Raw genomic sequence first — 19,689 nt, forward strand, 5'->3', positions numbered from 1 at the left:
CTATAAAAAATCTAATCTAAAAATAAAAAAATAATCATCATTTTAATGGATATCCAATACACTCAAGTGTTTGTACACACATTGTATTCTGTCTTATCATTAGTTTATACCACATGCCTACAAACGTTGATTATAAAAAATAATGTTTAAACAGTAATTGTATTACTTTGTCTCAGCGCCTACTCTGCTCTAAAAGTTATTATGATATTCATTTCACCATGCCTTACGTAGGTACGTTCATTGTTCAAAACCACACAAATAAATGGGTGTAGAAAGTTCATTCAGATAAAGTTTATCATTTTTAGGGTTCCATACAAAATAATAAAAAGAACTCTTATTTTGCGGATCAACATATTATCTAGACTTCGCATCGAGTTATGGTCTGATTATTTGTAGGTACCTCTGCGTAACGCATTAAGCATAAAACACGGCCGTGCGTTTATAAAGACTAAATAGGTAGATATACATATAGCCTTATAGTGAAAACCACGAAAGCGCCTTTTAAAAGAACATATTCGAATGTGATTAAATTTTTTGTTAACAAAATCTCGCAATAGCAAGCTAGTTTTTATCCAAGTAAAAGATTGTGGACTAAATTTGTACCCGTTATTAAATTAATTGAAAGAAATCGAGGATTTGATGACGTAAATCGTATTAGAACGTAATTTTTCAAAAGACGCTTACTTGGTTTTCTAGGTCGTCCAATTTTTACATAGTTCCTCACAAGACGATCCTCGAAATATTTAAGACATTATTTAAACAAACACGCGAACAACCGAAAGAATGTTTCAGAAGTTCACACCATTAATATGTGCGGTGTCGAGAAAGGTTTGTGTTACAGGAGTCGAATAAAAACGAATTTAGTTAATTAAAAAATGTGGTCAAGTGCTAGGCGAAGCGCCACTTCGTGTCGTTGAATGCTACGCCAGTTCTATAAATACAAGGTAATCAGAACTGCTAAATATCGGCTGCTAAATATGGTACATTAATTGTAGAAGTATTGTCTTTTATAATTAAAACACATAATACCGGGTTCTTATCGCGTTAATCAATGAGACTCCCTCTCTGTCTCTCTTGTTATAATTCAACTAGCTAACCGCGTGAAAGATGGTTATTGCGTGCGCCACGTATTTTTTTTTCCAGCTGCCTTTTCATCCCCATAAGGGGTGATTTCTAAGGTAAAATCTCAGGGAAAAATCCTATATTCTTTTCTGGGTCTTAAATGTTTCATACCAAATTTCATCTGAATGGGTTAAGTGGTTTAAGAGTGAAAATGTGACAGAGTTAACGCTCATAGGTCATAATAAGTACCTATTAGTATTGATAATTAGTACAGATTCCATCTGACTTTTAAACCACAAGATAAAACTTCCATACTGCGGTCTAAGAATTCTACGATATACGTAATAAACTTCAGGATATACCTACACCAAAATATGAAGTACCTACTTGTTATAAAGTAAATACACTTTATTTAATGTATTGAATAATTCTCCAGCTATCAAAGTCCTGGATTACGAAACAGATGTAGCCCTCTTGCCATTGAACCCAGCTGATAAGCCTGTAGAGGTCGCGCTGACCTGTTTTGCGTCCTAAGCACACCGCCTTCAGTAGCGTGCTGACTGCCGCCTCGCGTACTCGTGTCTTTGTTATCTTTGTTTACTTAACTACCTACTTCTTAAGGTGAGTGCTTTTATCTCTAAACCACATCCTTATTTAAACAAAAACTAATGTTCACGAAAACTGCCGAGAAAAATGTCATTTTCCGTGGTTTTCCACCCGGCATGCGATGCTTCAAGTTGACCTTAACGCGATTAATTATACCATTTATCATTACTATTCCATGATGTTATCTGTTAGCCTATTTGTGTATGTACTGCCGTCTCATTCAATGATACTAGAGTATAATAATTATTACAGTAAGTATAATAAAGGGCCTCGCCCGCCAGTCGAAATACAGGTTTTTCAACGGTATATGTATACATAGCTGTTTGTGTCAATTTGAGTTTGTTTACCTGAGTTGGAACTGGTTTTACTTTCGAAGTAAAACTTCGGTCATAATGAGGACATCATTTTTGATACGATTGCATTGGTGTTCCGCACGTTTCGTTCTTCTATCGTGTGGGTTGTGAGGTGGATTAGCAACCCCATCAACTCTGGTGTCAGAGTTATTATTGAGCCGCCATAGGCCCCTTGCATGACTCATGTAACGACTATGTACTTACATCAGCACTTTTCGTTGGTTGGTCGATTTACTGTATTCGTTGGAATTCATCTAACTAGAGTTTAGGTAGATCCTCTAAGCTACTAAACCACAACCGCATGAAAAAGTGCACTACATAAGGCTTTGCACCAAATGTACAACGGTCTAACTACTTTCCACTATTCTTACTTTTCTATTTCATTGTGTATATTTTTAAGTTGTTGGAGTGCCCTTACAGGGTTCCTGTTTGTACTTTCCTCTACTTATAAAACCTCTGTAAAACCATCAGGATTGCAATAAATATCCTGTCTTATCAATACCTATGTAGCATATCTCAACTTCAATTATAGAATGCTAAGTATCTAACCCGTGTAATTTAAAGAATGTTAACCATTGATCCACCAACTACACAGACCAATGATATAGACACTTCACTGTCTTCTTACATTCGCGACTATTATTCTCGGCAGAGGTAGTCCCCATGTCGCGCCTACTCCTCATTTATAATTAATTTAAAATTACTTACTCATTTATAGAATATCATTATTTACATACAAGATTATTATCCTTTGCAAATGGCGTACTATTTATTAAAGCTATAATACATGGTATATTATTGTGTTACGTCTAAACTCTAAATACAGCCATGTCATTGAAATTAAGTATCTGTTAAATACTCTGATAGCATGTGAAGCTATATCAGGATTTTAATAAAGACACTTTTTTGATAAGAAGATAATGACGGATCATAAAGATGGATATACGTCGTGGTTGGTAGATATGGCATGCCAATTACTGATACGGTGAAGACGTTATAGCCTATCGGATAGCATAGGCAGTTCAAGGAACGACCTTTGCCCAACAGTGAGATCTTCCACGCTATTTAACATAACCTAAGACAAAAACGCATCTATTAAATAAGGAAAAAAATATTTAAAAAAGAACAAATACATATCGTTTGTTTTTTATAGAAAATGGAATTCAGAATGTTGCATCGCGTCCTTGTGTTTCCAAATCACAAGTTGTTATAAAAATATCAACAGTTTCGTGCATCATATCATTACGTTTATTATCTATAATCACATTTACCTCATTTAGAGCCATGAATGTAAGCGTATTTATAATCGACTAGCGAATGTTATCTGTGGCTGATAATCTGTGCATTAGAATGTCAACAAACAGGTAGGGGTCGACGACCAGATACGCTGCCGAATATACCACATTGTGACCACTTGACCTTGTTATGGAATTTACATAACAAACGCGGTTTACTTTGCAGTATCATCATCATTAATTTAAGAACCATGCTCTTGTTGGTGTAGTGCTTGCGCACGCTCTTGGCGGCGGCACTGCGGTTTTATGTCTGAATTAGTCACTGTGGTACACTGGTTTCGGAGAGGTCTGGTCCGAACCCTGGTACCAGACTGGCACTAATGAGTTATTAATTTACCTTAAGTGCAGTTTTCATTGACACAGTTGGCTCGACCCCTATAGACGGCGCCTAACAGAAAGCTCAGTAAGATGTGGGTACTTAGTTCATCTTGCGATGGATGTACCTCTGACTACCCCAATTGGGACATAGTCGTGAACTTATGATCTTATATAAATAAAATAAATAAAAATAAAAATGTTTATTTCTTTATCTTTGTTATTTTTACATTATCAGGTGCACAGAGGCTCCATTTAAGCAACGATTTGCTTGTGATAGGAAACTCCGCTCTTCTATAACTAGATTTACATTTTTTTTTAACTATAGGCTAGAGTAATTAAGTAAAACTAAGTACGTCGTGTTTACAAATCAAGAGGTATCATAAGTGTAAGTACTTAGTTTCAATTTAAGGGGTACAATGTTTCACATAGAGGCCGTAATAAGGTACTAAACGAGATATATATGTGTACAAATACTAACGCATAACGATTTTACTAGTACAGCACAGCACATGAAATGCTGCGTCCATCTATCTTTAGGGCTTGTATTTATATTCGCACTTTTAACGCGACAATTTTAGAGAGGTGTTGAGCGGCACGTTTCTGCGTGAATGCTCTTATACATCGCCGTATGTATGAATTCATCGCGCAACGAATCGTGTAACACGCCGCGTAATATTCGCTCTACGCAATACTCTAGGCTTATAGCGGTCTTCGCCCTGTCAAAATACATACTTACTTACAAAGGTATAAGCTAATTTGAATTTGAATTCATATAATGTCTTTCACAGTTACAAAGATTGGACTAAATAATGGAAGACAACTTCAACATTTTCCTTACTTTCAACTGAGTCCCACGTCTTTGTCGAACAGAAGCAAATAACACGATCGAGGAAAATATAATGAAAAAATATACATACTTACAACAGAAATTTTAATGTAAATAAACCGCTAACAAAGTGCATTCAAATATATGCAGTTGTTCTGTGTTCTTTGCGTCCTTCAATTCGTACGACGACGTTATCCACGTGGTGTTAGCGTACATTATTACACGTCTATGTAACATAACATTGCGCTTGTATCCCCGAAGGGGTAGGCAGAGGTGTATAAGTATTTCACGCATTCCTCGCTACGTATGTTTAAGTCCTAATAGAGTCTATTGCCATTCATCATCGTCAATTTAAAAGCCACGCTCTTGTCGGTGTAGCATCTAAAATACTTTCCATGCTACTTTTTTAGGGAAAAATAGGGAAGTGGTTTCCCTCTTGCCTTCCGCCCTGCCGTACTCTGTCTTCTGCCTGTGGAGTGGCAGGTGTCTGTGTGTGTGTGTCTGTCTGTCTGTCTGTCTATTGCCATTAACCGAGCACAAATCCTAGAAACCACGCCCACGTGATATCAATTGTCTATAATCCAAAATTCAAAAGTCGAATCCAGTGGTTTAAAGTTCGATCCGGGATTCGCACCCGTAACATTACTTGGTAAGTCACGCGTCCTCCGAACAGGGCTATCACGATTTCACGTCTCGTCAGACATGTCTACAGCTTACAATTTATTACGAATCTTTGCCAATTTCGAATTTAATCTTAGCTACATTGTTGGGTACGTTTGGTTTATAAATATCTAGTAGGTAACTATTGCTATAATTGCCCGAGTTGATTGACCACGTACAGTCATGAGCAATATCATGTACCCACTTTAGAACCCTGTCGCACATTGACATTTAATGAGACTTACGGTTTAATTTGTCAAAAAAGTTAATGTGACATGGTTTCAAAGTGTATCATATTAGTAGTCGTGACCGTACATGATTCTTGAATCGTCTGTACAGTCGTAAAGTCATTGATAAAGTGTTTTCTAACAATATGACAAGAAATCTATCTAATGTGTTCAAATCCATACTTATGTCAATTTTGATGAAAAGGGAAAAGTAACCTATCGTGAAAATAAATTGCAAGAAAAACAATTCTTTACTCATTTTGTTAAACATTTTGTCTGCGACGTTTATCGCGTCACGTTTGTATTGTGATTGCTATAATTTTGTGTTTACTAACGTACGTTCTATGTAAATTATATCCTGGTCTCTTTATTCAGCTATTATCCGATATTTTTGCGACCAAGGATAGTTAAAGAAAACCAAAAACAGTATTATGATGATCCGTGCTTCAGCACGTGAAGCCGCTGGTCTCGGTTACCAGTTAAGCGGTCATTACACTACCCAATCCACCCAGACCGATGCGTCAAGGTCACATCGAGATTTCGCGAGATCTCGTTTAATTTTGCGGGAAAAATCCCGAAGCCTAATTTGACGAGATCCCATTCGAGATTGACGGGATTGGGCGAATCTCCTTAAGTTATACTTTTGTTTTGATTATGCTGATTCCGAAAAAAAACTTAATTATTTAGTTAGTAATACATAAATAGCCTATATACGTCCCACTGCTGGGCACAGGCCTCCTCTCAATCAACCGGAGAGGGTTATGGAGCATACTCCACCACGCTGCTCCAATGCGGGCAATAGTAAGTAATAATGAAGAATAAAAATGTTGGTTTTCTTTTAAAAAATGTTTGTTTTTAATTAACCTCACTATAATAAACAAACAGTTTTCATCGTCATTTTTTTAAGAACTAGACGAGATCCCGAAAGTTTCGGGATTTGATAGGTCCGGTTTTTTACAGAAGCGCCTGTCTGACCTTTCAACCAGAAGAAATAGGTTATCAGCCCTCACATCGTCAAAATAAACCGTACATTAAACTACGCACGTATGACAGAACTATGCTTCCGTTTTGAATGGCTGTTATCAAATATTTAAAAATAATTGACTACCTTTATTAGTAGTTACCCTTGGCATTGATAGGCATTTGGCGATCACAATAGGTTTATATTTGTAACATTATAATATAATACATACTAGCTAACAGTTTTCATTTCTAACAAGAAAAATTGTGTACACAACACATATTGGTGTAAATAAACGTAAAGTGAGAAAAAATCCACCAAAGTATTCTAATCGAAGCGTGTCAATTGAACCTAAATTTCATATTTTATGGAAAATTAAAAACACATCGTCACTGGAAAGGCAAAATTACGTAAGCGCCAAAAGGCCATTTCGAGAAAAAGCCGTTTAAAGTTTCATTTTTTCGTTTTTTTATCATAACTTTTTACCCAATTATCCAATTTAGATGATGTCAATGTAAGGTTACATTGTTTTTTAATTTTCTATGTCCAGCAATACATATCATAACAGTTGGATTGCTATTTTAGGATATAGTGGCGCTTACGTAAAAATGACTTCAGTTTACAGTAAAGCAAATTTACTTAACCGCCATCTGGTTAAAATATTATTTGGAAGCAAAATTACTTACAGCTCTTACGACAATGCATACGAGAACGACTATATTTCTTTAAATATAATAATACTGTAACGTTAGCGGAGTAAAAGTTACTGTAACGACTTTTACACATCTGCTTTCATTATGTGAAAATTGCCTAAAAAGTGATCGATTGATTATGTCAGTTCACCAAAGATTCTTTAAAGTAAGTTTTTGTAATATCTTACATGGGTAAAAAGACGTAAGAGACAAATAATTATTCTTAATACCTCCTTAAATTACTTATTACTTCAATTGATTTATTAAAATAGCTATTAAAATACTGAAGTGCCAGAAATAAAGTTTCATAAAATATAAATAATAGCGTACAACCCGTTATCTGTTTGTAAAAGTTTCTTTTTAACACTTTCAAAGACAGAACGTATACCGACGTTCTGATTCCAAGGTGTCATACTACTTATTATGAACCACCAATGACCCATGGTCTCTGTCTGTAAAAGGGTTAAACGGTTTTATTTAGCTAAACCCGTACGGTATTTATTTGTATCAAAATTAGAAATTGCAATTAAGTACCTTCCTGTTGTCAGATTGATCTGAAATTTGGTACACACCTTTAATTCCGATGTCAGTACAATATAATAAAATCAATAACATAATAAATCTAAGATGGCAGCCGGTACATAATGGGGGATTACATATTTTTCCAAACCCCCTCAATATGGGTATCAAATGAAATAGCTACACAAGTAGAATACTGTGATTATGTCAAAATTTAAAATCCAAGATGGCCGCCGTTCCAAAATAGCGGACTAGGTACATATTTTTCCACAACCCCCTCAATATGGGTATCAAATGATAGGACTACACTAGTAGAATACTGTCATTATGTCAAAATTTCAAATCCAAGATGGACGATATTACAAAATGACTGAAAGAAGGATGTTGCCCTTAATTTTGTCATTGGCATCCACCGTTCAAAATATGCAGGGCAGCACAGTGGATCGCTGGGTAATGATGCCGCCGACGATCTGGCAAGGAGAGGATCAGACACCAGGGTATATGGACCCGAACCAATCCTGCCGATACCTTTCAGTCAGTTACGCTCGTGGCTACGGGACCATACCCAGCAACTACACAACGACAGATGGGCACAGCTGCCCACATGCAGACAGTCGAAGGATATCATGCCTATGATATCCAATTCACTCGCCGACTGCTTCGCTTAAACCGCAATGACCTCCGAATAGTAGTGGGCAGTATAACGGGTCACTGCCCACTCAACAAGCACCTATTTAACTTAGGGATAACGGACAGCCCACTTTGCAGAGGCTGTCTGGACGCAGAAGAAACTGCCCCCCCATGTAATCCTGGAATGCACGGGAGTGTCAGCACAACGGGTAAAAATCCTCAAAGGAATGGGGTCGCTCCGCGAAACCTGTGAAATCCCCAGGAGGCTTCTGAGCTTCTGGAAGGAGATAGGTTGGCTTACGTAGTCAACAATTACACGCATAATGGGCCACCTTAGAGTCTAAATGCGGAAAACAGAGCCCACTAACATAACATAACATATGCAGGGCAGCACAGTCGACCATGCAGTAGTATATTTGGGCTCAAAATTGTTTGAATTAGGACAAGCATACGTGCCTCTAAGTCAAGTCAAGTCTCTGGAAGGGTCAAGTCTTTTTAATTCCTCAATATTTTTTTAATTCCTCAATAATTCCCCTTATTGTTTTTCAAAGTATTTACCACGAAGTTTAATACACTTTTCCATTCGCTCGAACCAGGTATAATTTAACATTTATTCCACTCCAAAGTAGAGGTGTTCAAAATGGCTGACTTGAAAGCGTTGGCCGCTTCTTCACCGCACTGGAACCTTTGACCGCGAAGAGTTTCTTTTTTAATTTTATGAAATGTAAAGAAATCATTGGAGCTTAGGTCAGGACTGTATGGAGGATGGTCAAGAATTTCTACGTTTTACTGCTTCAAATAATCGTTTGACGAGCGGTGTGTGAGCTTGCGTTGTCATGGTGCAGCATCCTGCACTCCTGCGCATCATCATGCGTCGCTTTGGGTTAGATTTTCGAAGTTCGGCGATGACTTGTGGTAAACAAATTGTGGTATACCAATCCGCATTAACCGTCCAACGATCTTCAAGTGCAATTGTCGCAACATGACCGATTTTCTCCACGAAGGTAGCCACCATCTTCTTTGAAGTGCTTCGAGAGCGAACAACTTTAGTCGGCTTTGACTCGTTTTGGAAGACCCAAACTGTGGATTGTTGTTTGGAATCAGGATAATAGCATAAATCCAAGATTCGTCACCACTGATGATGTGGTACACGTGGTTTGACTCTCCTCGGTTGAACCTCTGAAGAGTTTTCGTACACCATCTGACGCGGGCTACCTTATGATCGTCAGAAAATGCGGGATGTAACGGCAAACTAGTTTTCTCACACCAAGTGCGTCATGCAATATCGTTTAAATGGTTGTCCCTGACATGCCTAATAAAGACAACTAATCCTCAAAAGTCGTCATGTGACATACCGAGAATAGAGATTCATTTTCGGACGTGACCTGACAGACGACCTGTGTGCTCTGCGTGCCGGCACTGACATCGAGGAGACCTGCCGTCTTGTTCAGATGGATGTAGACGCGGTTGTCAAATGGTCCCATGACAATGGAATAGTCCTCAATTCCGATAAAACTAAGCTTCTAATAATACACTCGCCATACTTGCCACTCAAACAAACACCTCATCTTATGTATACTCCAACTTTTACATGTTTTCATAATAGTAGAACCAATTGTACTTGTAAACCAATAGAACGTGTTAATTGTGTCACTTATTTGGGAATGAAAGTTGATGAACATTTTTCTTGGTCTGATCACGTCAACTATATTTATAGTAAATTAAAAATATTATTGGGTAAGTTCTACCATTTAAGCTATAAAGTTCCTACTAGTACCTTAAAGTGTTTATACAAATCATTAGTCGATTCTATCTTAGGTTATGCTCTTAACTGTTGTGGTCTTACAACCAAAACGAATATAGAAAAGCTAGAAAATATGCAAATTAGATTTTTAAAACTCCTTGTTAATAAAAAAACTAAAAATAAATGTAAAGATAACTATAGAATGCTATTCAAAATTTGCAAAATTCTACCTGTCAGTTTGAAACATAAATATTTATTATTAGTACTTAATCACAATAAACCAAATGTATCTGTAACAGTAAATAAAATAGTTAATAAGTATAATACTAGATCAATGGCCTCAGGCAAACTGGTTGTTCCGAGAGTATACAATTATTATGGGGATAGGACCCTAAGTAAGCGCATACCTTATCTCATCAACAGTTTGCCTGAGAACATTAAAAATGAGCCAAAAATGTTTGAAAATAAGTTAAAAAAATATTTATTAGATTTAATTTAGCACGTACTTACCTATTTTTTTAATTCTTAATTATTGTAATTTAACCAAGTGAGCGAGACTGTGATCCTGCAGACAAATTGCTTATGCAATTTTGCAGGACATTGCATTTAAACTAATGTTATACTTAAGGCTTAATAATAATAAATAAATAAATAAATAAAATAATAGATTCAAACCAACGCTTTGACTAAACAATTGCATTAATCCTAATGCTTTCAATTGTTTTGATATTCGAAATTCCAACAAATTTGAATTTTGAGTTCTCAATTCAAAATTGGCGCTAAATATGCAAATGACAGAACTTAAAAAGTATAACAAAGTCGCTTTTTCTGTCCCTATATCCCTATGTACGCTTAAATCTTTAAAATTGCGCAACGGATTTTGATGCAATTTTCTTTAATAGATAGAGTGATTCAAGAGGAAAGTTTATAGGTATGTATAATAGCATCCAATAAATAGTGTAGAAATACTGTTATTTTTGAGGATTTTAATGTGATGTCGTAAATAATTTCATTTTTCCTCAGCATTGCACTCGAGCAAAGCCGGGCGGGTCGCTAATAAATTATAAAATCAATTCTAAAATAGTTTTACTTTTAGATCTATTGTTAAAAAAATAACTTCCTGGGAAACTTACTGCTAGCCCACAAACTTGCTTAATAACAGCATAAAAATGCGAAGGCAAATTTACGTATACGCCTTACTTATTCTAAATACTGTAAGTCAAAATTACTTATTCGCCATTCACTGCATAAACATGCTAAGACATTTTTTCTTATACGCCTTACTTATTTTAAAAGCTGTAAATAAAAATGACTTATAAATAGTCTATTTTTATTTTCAGTAGTCCAAAATTACTAATAAAATGATACTTTTCAAACTATAGAATGCCAAATTTACTTAAAGTTAATATGTAGTTATTATATAGGAACACAATATTACTTATACACCAGTCACGAAAAAAACACCAAAATCTTGTCGTTTAAGAAACTGGAATTGAAAAAAGTCAACTAATTTTAAATTTACGTAAGCGCCAAAAAAGTGCTCGTATCGCAATGCTACCCAGACAGATCGACGCAGAATGAAACGCTGATTCCGAATATATAAAAAACCCAAAATACCTATTTTGGCGCTTACGTAATTTTGCCTTTCCAGTGACGACATGATGTTTGTGTGTGTTTTGGACAAAAACATAAAAGTCATGTTACCCTTTTGACACTGGGCATCCATAAAAGTTGACTAAGTCATCGTCACGTTTTGTCTAATATGATTACCTATGACGAAAGTTTGACACAGACAACGGCCGTATAAAGTGCAAAAATGACGGAAACCTAGTCATTTTGCGATTTTGACTCGATGCTTATTAAAGATTTTTGCTATTGAGTTAAAGAAACATTTAGTCTGTTGACGACGTAGTTATCATTAGTTTTTAGTTCACCGACCATTTTTTATTATTATTATTATTTATTATTATTGACGTTATCGTACACGCGCATCTGTGTGTGTGGCGTCTGACGCCCATGCGATTGAAGACTAAAGTAAGACCGAGGGGGGTGAGGTAAACCTAGCTCAGCCGCTAGTGGGGAGCAGAGAGCTGCCGTTCTATACGTAGTATTATTCCTTATTCTATGACTAAAGTAAGACCGAGGTGGGGTGAAGTAAACCTAGCTCAGCCACTGGTGGGGAGCGGAGAGTTGCCATTCTTTCTATACGTAGTATTATTTCTTATTCTATGCCCGTAGTCAACAAATATAAAGTTCAGATACACATGCCCCAGTGCGGATAAAACATCACAATTTGTTTTTCCATCTAACGAACACATACTACTGCTTTTCAACCGTTTGATTGAAACCTTACACAGCAACGTACTCGTAGTTGAAACAATCAGAGGATGTATGTTGTGATGTATGTAATGAGCACTATACATACAACACACAATCATACCTACTTATCAACCAATAGACCACAAAGTCTTTTGTTTATATTAACAACGAACTACGGACTTTGAATCGCACGTTTTTCGTACTTTGTTTACCGCGATAAAAAGTATAAACAAACTGAATTTTCGGATTTTTTATCTTATCTACCGGATAAAGATACTCTTTATTTCAGGTGGGTTAAGTATAATGCGCGTTGCAAAGAATCCGATTAACATTTACAACATATTTGATTACTTACTATCATCTTGTATTGCTAACTCCCTGTGTATTTAATGCTAATAACCTACTTTATTTCGTACGTAATGTAACTTAATTACACATTGGTATTTATTACGCGTATGTGCGTGTATTTGAAGACTACCTATGAGGAGAGCGTACAAACAAGTGTATAAGTAATAAGTACGTACATTGTACGTACTGCAATAAACTTTACATTCGAAACACAAAGTCGGGTACGAGGGTTGCAAACTCTACCTCGTTGCCTCGCTCAATAGTTGCTGGTGGATAATAATAATTAATACTTAGATATTTTTTAAAAACACTAAGTAGCCTGGTATTTTGTTCAAATTAGGCGCGTTGCAATACAGACCGAGTCTAATGCCCGCATCATGACATTACAAGGTTATTTTTTTATCTTATTTCAGCGGCCATTTTGAAACACTTCAGCCTTTTTTTGGTTTCTAGATTAAAAATCATTGTGCGCAGTATTGCGTTTTTATTTTTTCCACATTTTTGCGATTTAGTTCCGACCTTAACCAAAAATGTTGCCTATTTTCTTAGAAAAGAAAGCAAAAATCAAGGCCTTAAAAGTAAAGGACAAAGGAGCAATGGCTTGTTTGATAGCGTAATAAGTACTTGGTTTATCCAATAATTATATCACACGATTTTCAGTTTTCATCACACTTACCTATTACCTACTTTTACGAGGAATGCAACGATAGTTGGTACAATAACAATAAATTCAGAAATAGCCGCTGTAACTTTATTTCAATTATAGGAAATTGCTCACGTAAATTTCACACTAATTTCGAAGTCGATACTATAGTATTTATCTCTAGACAGGTGACCAGATATGTTGTCAAACAAAGCGGAATATACAAAATGCCGTCCGACTTCTTACAACAGGTCACAATAAAAAAAATCGAGGCATCGCTATAGTTTCCCTGTAATCGTTGCCTAATTCTCCACCACATGTAAAAAAACCGACGTTTCCGTTCAGTAACTTCGGAGTCGTTTTGGTTCGGATCTCTCATAATTTTACAACACAACGCCATAATGTAACTCTACCTAAGATAAATTGAATGTAATTTACAACATAGGTACCTACATTGAGTTCTGTATCTAACGTTATTTGTGTGTGCAGTAGAACATAGATAGACACTTCTCATGGTAACACGTCTGGTATGACAGCAAGCCCTAGACCTAATGAAAGGGTCAAATAGTCATATGACTTGATATAAATATAACTAGTAACACTGATACGCGCATGTCACACCATGATATTATGTATGTGTGAAGTACAAATATGTACTAGTATATGCGTGATTCTTACGTGATACTGATTGTCATTCGAAAGTTATTATAAGTTGATGTATTGAATAGGTACCTATATGTTCAGTGGGCATAGCCGCCTGAATGACTTGTTTATTTGACAGTTACAGCTAATAAAAATAGTAGTAATTAGGTAAATAATTGTAGCAAAACAATAGTTTGTGATTCATTTTAAATAAGTATAATTTATTTTCTGTTCGGTGAAGTTATTGTGGGGTGATCAGTTCATCTTGCGATGGATGTATTAGCCCAATTGAGAGTACAGTAGTGAGCTTATGTCTATGTGCTTAGGTATAATCTTTGTTGTCGTGGTTTGAGTTTCATTTTGCCATTTATGAAGAAGACAAGGGACCATGTAAGTAAAAACGACCTGCAGGTTGCGAGTTATTAGTAGATAGTAGGTACCTAAGCGGCACACTACGATGGCCGTTTGGCCATCGTCAATACAGTTTTGAATAAATACGGAACTTGATCTTCTATCATGTGGGTTGTAAGGTGGATTAACTGATCTGATCACGGTATACGCCTAGGCCTTCCTCTTCCACCTCTACCACACACCCGCATCATAAATCAGAATCAGAATAATTCTTCTTCTATCGTGTGGGTTGTGGGTTGTGAGGTGGATTACCAACCTCATCAACCCTGGTGTCAGGGTTACTATTGAGCCGCCAAAGGCCCCTGACATGGCTCATGTCACGACTACTAACTCTTACCTCTCTCTTAAGTACTAACTCTGACATGAAACTTGATAAACACAATAAAGTACACCTATGTGCTCCTTTAACGTTTTCGGTAAATACGAGACTTGATGAGCAGGCAAACAAATGTTTACGTAGGTACCTATAATCTTCTCCATAATTTTGATCTCGTAAAAGAACAAATAAAAACTCCATAAATCTCCGTCGGTAACCTTTTCAATATTATCTAGACTAGTTAGATAAACTGATAGTAACTTAGTTTATAGTAGATTGTTATTAACATATTCAGGCAAATCTATCTACTTATAAGTACCTAATATAGGTACCTACGTCGGCAATGTCATTTGGGTCATTTCGGTTGTTCACACTGACATAGGTTAGGACGGACATACGTGACATATTTATCATTTAAATGGTTTTTGATGAAGATAGGTTAGGTACCTACATTTAATTAAAATAACCTTTTTTGACGTGAGTTATTGTAGGTTTGACTACCTGCTATAGATAACATAAACTCACGCCTATTTCCCATCGGGGTAAGCAGAGACTATAGAATTCTATTTGCTTCGATCCTGACACACTAAAAAAACACTGAATAAAGATAAAAAATCACTTTAAACATCTAAATATCGAATACCTTTTCACTAACATAGTTCATAGCCATTACCTTATGAATCGTCTTCTTATAAGTAGTGTGGATTACCAACCTCATCAACCCTGGTGTCAAAGTTTTTATTGAGCCTGTAAAGGCCCCAAACATAAGTTAACTTTTTTACTTTGTAATTAGCTTATGAATGATCAACTTTTTCAATCTCTGAAATAAGTACCTAACCAGATTCGCTTCTGTCACAATTACGTTTCGATTTGGGAATATTACAAGCATTATATACGGTATGCTTATGTGATGATGATGATGCGGTCAGGTACGCAGGATATATTAAGGCGCTTATGTATTTAAGTACCAAACTGCTTTGAAAACAGTAGACTAATAAAAACTTATCGATCGGTGGAATAATTGCTACACGTTGTAAACCTACTTATCACTAGCAATCTCGCCTCGTCTAACTCCGATTCCGAACAGAAATTTCTTCGATTTAAGTACTAAATAGTTCTTAAGGTTGTAACTTATGATGAATGATATTAGTTTTCAGCTCTAGTATTCTGAATTTAACAACAACTACGCAAAGCTGCACAATTTGTCGGGAAATCCAGTACGTTGTTTTTATCTTAGGTTATTCAGGCAAATCGACGGCAGTCATCACTCAATATAGGTGCTCACAATTTTATTCGTGTAAAATTATACTTTCGAAACTAATAGGTAGGGGTTATTGGTAATAACCACCAGCAGACCAATTTTCCAAAGACAATAACAATGGGGTTTGGATTGTATATAAAAGGACTTTGGGACTCTTACATCCAAAGTAATTAAGTGATATTTCTGATTGTAATATTGCATTTTCTTGTTTCAGATAACAAATAACGACACGCCCGAAACCCGAATCATAACAAAGCTAATAAATCTAGTCAATTTTATATTTACATAAAAATGAAATAAGTTTAGGTGCTATCTACTTTAATTTAAGTTTAAGACCACTTATTTATTTATACATATATTTTGATAAGTTTAGTTTGGTACATAAGTCAATATGCAGATACTTAATGTACGGGTCGCTCTACGGGCCTCGGCCGCGAGATTGCAAGCGTGGAGTCAAAGTCGTAATGCGACTACTGTGAGTAAACTTGTTTCTTATTTGTTTTAAAAACCAACCCACCGCGGAGTAGCGTGTTGGAGTATATCTTGTATCGATGAGAATAAGCAACGGTCAGCCAACGGTTGATCTTCAACAATAATTATTTATTTTATTATATTCCAGAATAAAGGCCAGAATGTGGAATACAAGCCGATCCGGAGCGTGCTGGTGGCGAACCGTGGAGAGATCGCAATCCGAGTATTCCGGGCGTGTACGGAGCTCGGCATCCGCTCCGTGGCCATCTACAGTGAGCAGGATCGTCTGCAGATGCACAGGTATAGTCCACTTTCCAGAATAAACATCTTACTTAAGATCTCCCCAACGGTAAGGTCTAGAAACATGTTCACGCAACCGAGGAGAGATCGCCATCCGAGTGTTCCGGGCGTACATGGAGCTCGGAATCTACATCGAACGTGATCGTCTGCAGATGCACAGGTATTGTCCACCTTATTTTATAACGGTAAGCGGATCAGCGCGGGTCCGAACAACTTATCCTGGAAAGTTCTATAAACTTGTAATTGAGGAGACATTGCCATTCGAGTGTACAGAGCGCGTACGGAGCTAGGCGTCAGCTTTGTGGTCACCTACAGCGAACATGATCTTCTGCAGATGCACAGGTATAGTCCACTTTCCTGGACCTAAGGTGGTTACCTTAGGGTCTTCCCAACGTTAAGCTACGAGGTGAGATCGTCATCAGAGTATATCGAGCGTGCACAGAACGAACTCGGCATCCGCTCTACAGAGTAGATGGCTATCTACAGAGTAAAATATAAGCTATTTAGTGACTGGGTATATTAATAGATTGTAACTATGTACATAATATATTGACAAAAGGGTATGCACGAAAGGAGCCTCCCCAAGTGACGTACTAATCCCTTGCTACGTTCGGCGCACTCTGGGTAATCCGCGAACAATTCTCGCGTAGATTGGCTAATCCTTTCACCACGATGACAATTCAGAGTCACCCAATCAGCCTATTGACAAAAGAATATCTTATTTACAGACTGAAAGCTGATGAATCGTACTTAGTGGGCAAGGGTCTGCCGCCAGTAGAGGCGTACCTGAGCATTAACGAGATCATTCGAGTGGCGAAAGAAAACAACGTCGACGCTGTCCATCCTGGATACGGCTTGTTGTCTGAGAGGTAAGAGGTAGTTCATATCTTATGGCTTCTATGCTGAACTAAGTGCGTAAAAAAACTTAGAACGCGTTCAGTTCACTGACAGAGATATCAAGTCTTCAAACTGAAACTCAAACTCAACTTTATTCAGTTCGTAACATAGTTACACTTTGAATCGTAAATTTTTATACTCGTATAAATATATTAAAATAGATTAAAATATAGAGCAAAAGTACCTGCATGAAAAACCTCCGCACAGTGTCACGTCAGACATAAACCAAGCGTACAATGGCAAATAACCGTATAAGCACAAAAATGATAAAACGCGTCTATGATGTGACGCCTCCGGGGATAGTAACCTTTGTACTTTTGTTTAAAGATAAACATAATGAGAGTTCTCATTGGAATTATTACAAAATATATTAATGAAAATCAGAAATATTTTTTCCAGAGAGATTAAACATAGCATTATCATATCACATGGGAACTATGAAATAATAACCACACTCAGCTGTTTCTGAAGGTGAAATAGCGGTCACAAGTATGATAATAAGTTATAACAAGTTACGCAAATACTTACCTACTCAGAACATTTTAGTTGACAAACTACAACAATTATGCAGTAATTATAGACATAATACTATTATGGTAATATATCACATTGTGACGTCATGTTGTAGTACGGATTATACTCATATACCTTCGATGAGTTGAGTTGCTTTTAATATGTTGTATAACGATACCTTATAGAGAAAACCATGTGAGCGTCTTTTTGAAAAATCACTTTCAGATGTGAGTTTTGTTAACTCTCTTCTTGTATCGAGGGGTCTCTTCTTCTACTAGGTGGATTATAACAGGACTTCGCAATAGACAAGCCAGTTTCAATCCAGATAAAATACTGTCGTCTCAATTTTTACCTGGAATGAAATTAAATGACAGAAAACGGCTTCGTTTAACAAAATCTACTAGATAATCAGGAAACAGTTCCTTTACAGTTCCTCTACGTTTCTAACTCTCTGTACAATAAACCTTTAATTAATAAATACATTTTGCAGATCTGACTTCGCGCAAGCGATCCTCGATGCAGGACTTCGGTTCATCGGGCCATCACCCAAAGTTGTGCAGCAGATGGGGGACAAGGTCGCTGCCAGGAAAGCTGCCATTGACGCCAGTAAGTTCTGCGCTCTTTTTAGATCACGCCCGTAATCCCTAATGGGGTGGTGATAGCTCTGGGCTTGCTGATTCTTGTCTCCACGGGTGAATAAAACGCTGGTTTAAAGTGTTCAGAAAAGTCTATTGAACGAAGTACATTAAGTACGAGGTATATTAATATGTATAAATGCGCAGCGAGGCTAAGACCGGCTGGTTTACTGGTGGGAGCGCGCGCGGCGCCCGCCCCGCGTCCCCGCGCCATTTTATACGTCCGGGTTATTCATTAATTTTAAAATTAACAGTTGTCAATCTTCCGTCCCTTTCCTTTTCGGCGGATAAGAAAATGACGGGACACCTTAAAATAAAAGTAGATGTTGTGTACTAGAATCACCATCAACGAGTGTCCATGATCTAAACTTCGTTTCGTGTAAGGATAACTGATCGACCCTCCAGTCTTTAAATGTTTAACTTTGTCAACAGAAGTGCCAATTGTTCCGGGTACCGACGGCCCCGTGACCACCAAGGAGGAGGCTCTTAAGTTCTGCAAGCAACATGGTCTTCCAGTCATATTCAAGGTAACGTAACCAATGGTGCCGATTCGCACAACCACTAACTTAATTTTAACTTTTGACAGGACTAAAGCACACTACACTCTCTCTCTCTCTTGAAATTATTATATATGAAGGACGGAACTAGTTTAAGAGCTGTCTGTCAAACAAAGTTTGTGAACATCCAACGACTTATTTTGTCATACCAATGAACTGGACTATGACAGATAGATAGAATCTTTTTCATTTATAATTTTAGAATATTTTTATTTTTTTCCAGGCGGCTTACGGCGGCGGCGGTCGTGGTATGCGCGTCGTACGAGAGATGGACGAAGTGGAGTCGGCGTTCGAACGAGCGTCTTCTGAAGCTCTTGGGGCTTTTGGCAACGGTTCTATGTTCATTGAGCGATTCATCGAGCGGCCAAGACATATTGAGGTGCAGTTGCTGGGTAAGTCATTATTCTTGTTAAACACAGGAGGGGTCTGCACGGATACGCATATGCCGCGATATTAGAATGACCAATAGGCGCGGCATATGCT

The 19,689-nt window shown here is 37.1% G+C and overlaps 1 protein-coding gene across 5 annotated transcripts in view; it reads left to right on the forward strand.

The window, feature by feature from the left end:
* LOC126373067 (pyruvate carboxylase, mitochondrial) overlaps positions 1-19,689 on the forward strand; it is a 38,150-nt gene that overhangs the window by 1,976 nt on the left and 16,485 nt on the right. For 2 of the 5 annotated variants that reach the window (XM_050019030.1, XM_050019032.1), the window contains exons 2-7: positions 16,048-16,308; positions 16,453-16,604; positions 17,333-17,473; positions 18,505-18,620; positions 19,082-19,176; positions 19,430-19,598. In XM_050019030.1, the coding sequence (XP_049874987.1) occupies positions 16,225-16,308; positions 16,453-16,604; positions 17,333-17,473; positions 18,505-18,620; positions 19,082-19,176; positions 19,430-19,598 (757 nt within the window). In that variant the 5' untranslated portion in view covers positions 16,048-16,224. Of the gene's footprint in view, positions 1-1,552; positions 1,684-16,047; positions 16,309-16,452; positions 16,605-16,750; positions 16,765-16,937; positions 16,947-17,332; positions 17,474-18,504; positions 18,621-19,081; positions 19,177-19,429; positions 19,599-19,689 lie in introns of those variants that run through there. The other 3 variants (XM_050019031.1, XM_050019033.1, XM_050019034.1) reach the window with 3 other exon arrangements.

The sequence above is a fragment of the Pectinophora gossypiella genome, chromosome 15, assembly GCF_024362695.1.
Source record: "Pectinophora gossypiella chromosome 15, ilPecGoss1.1, whole genome shotgun sequence".
NCBI classification, from domain to species: Eukaryota; Metazoa; Arthropoda; class Insecta; order Lepidoptera; family Gelechiidae; genus Pectinophora; species Pectinophora gossypiella.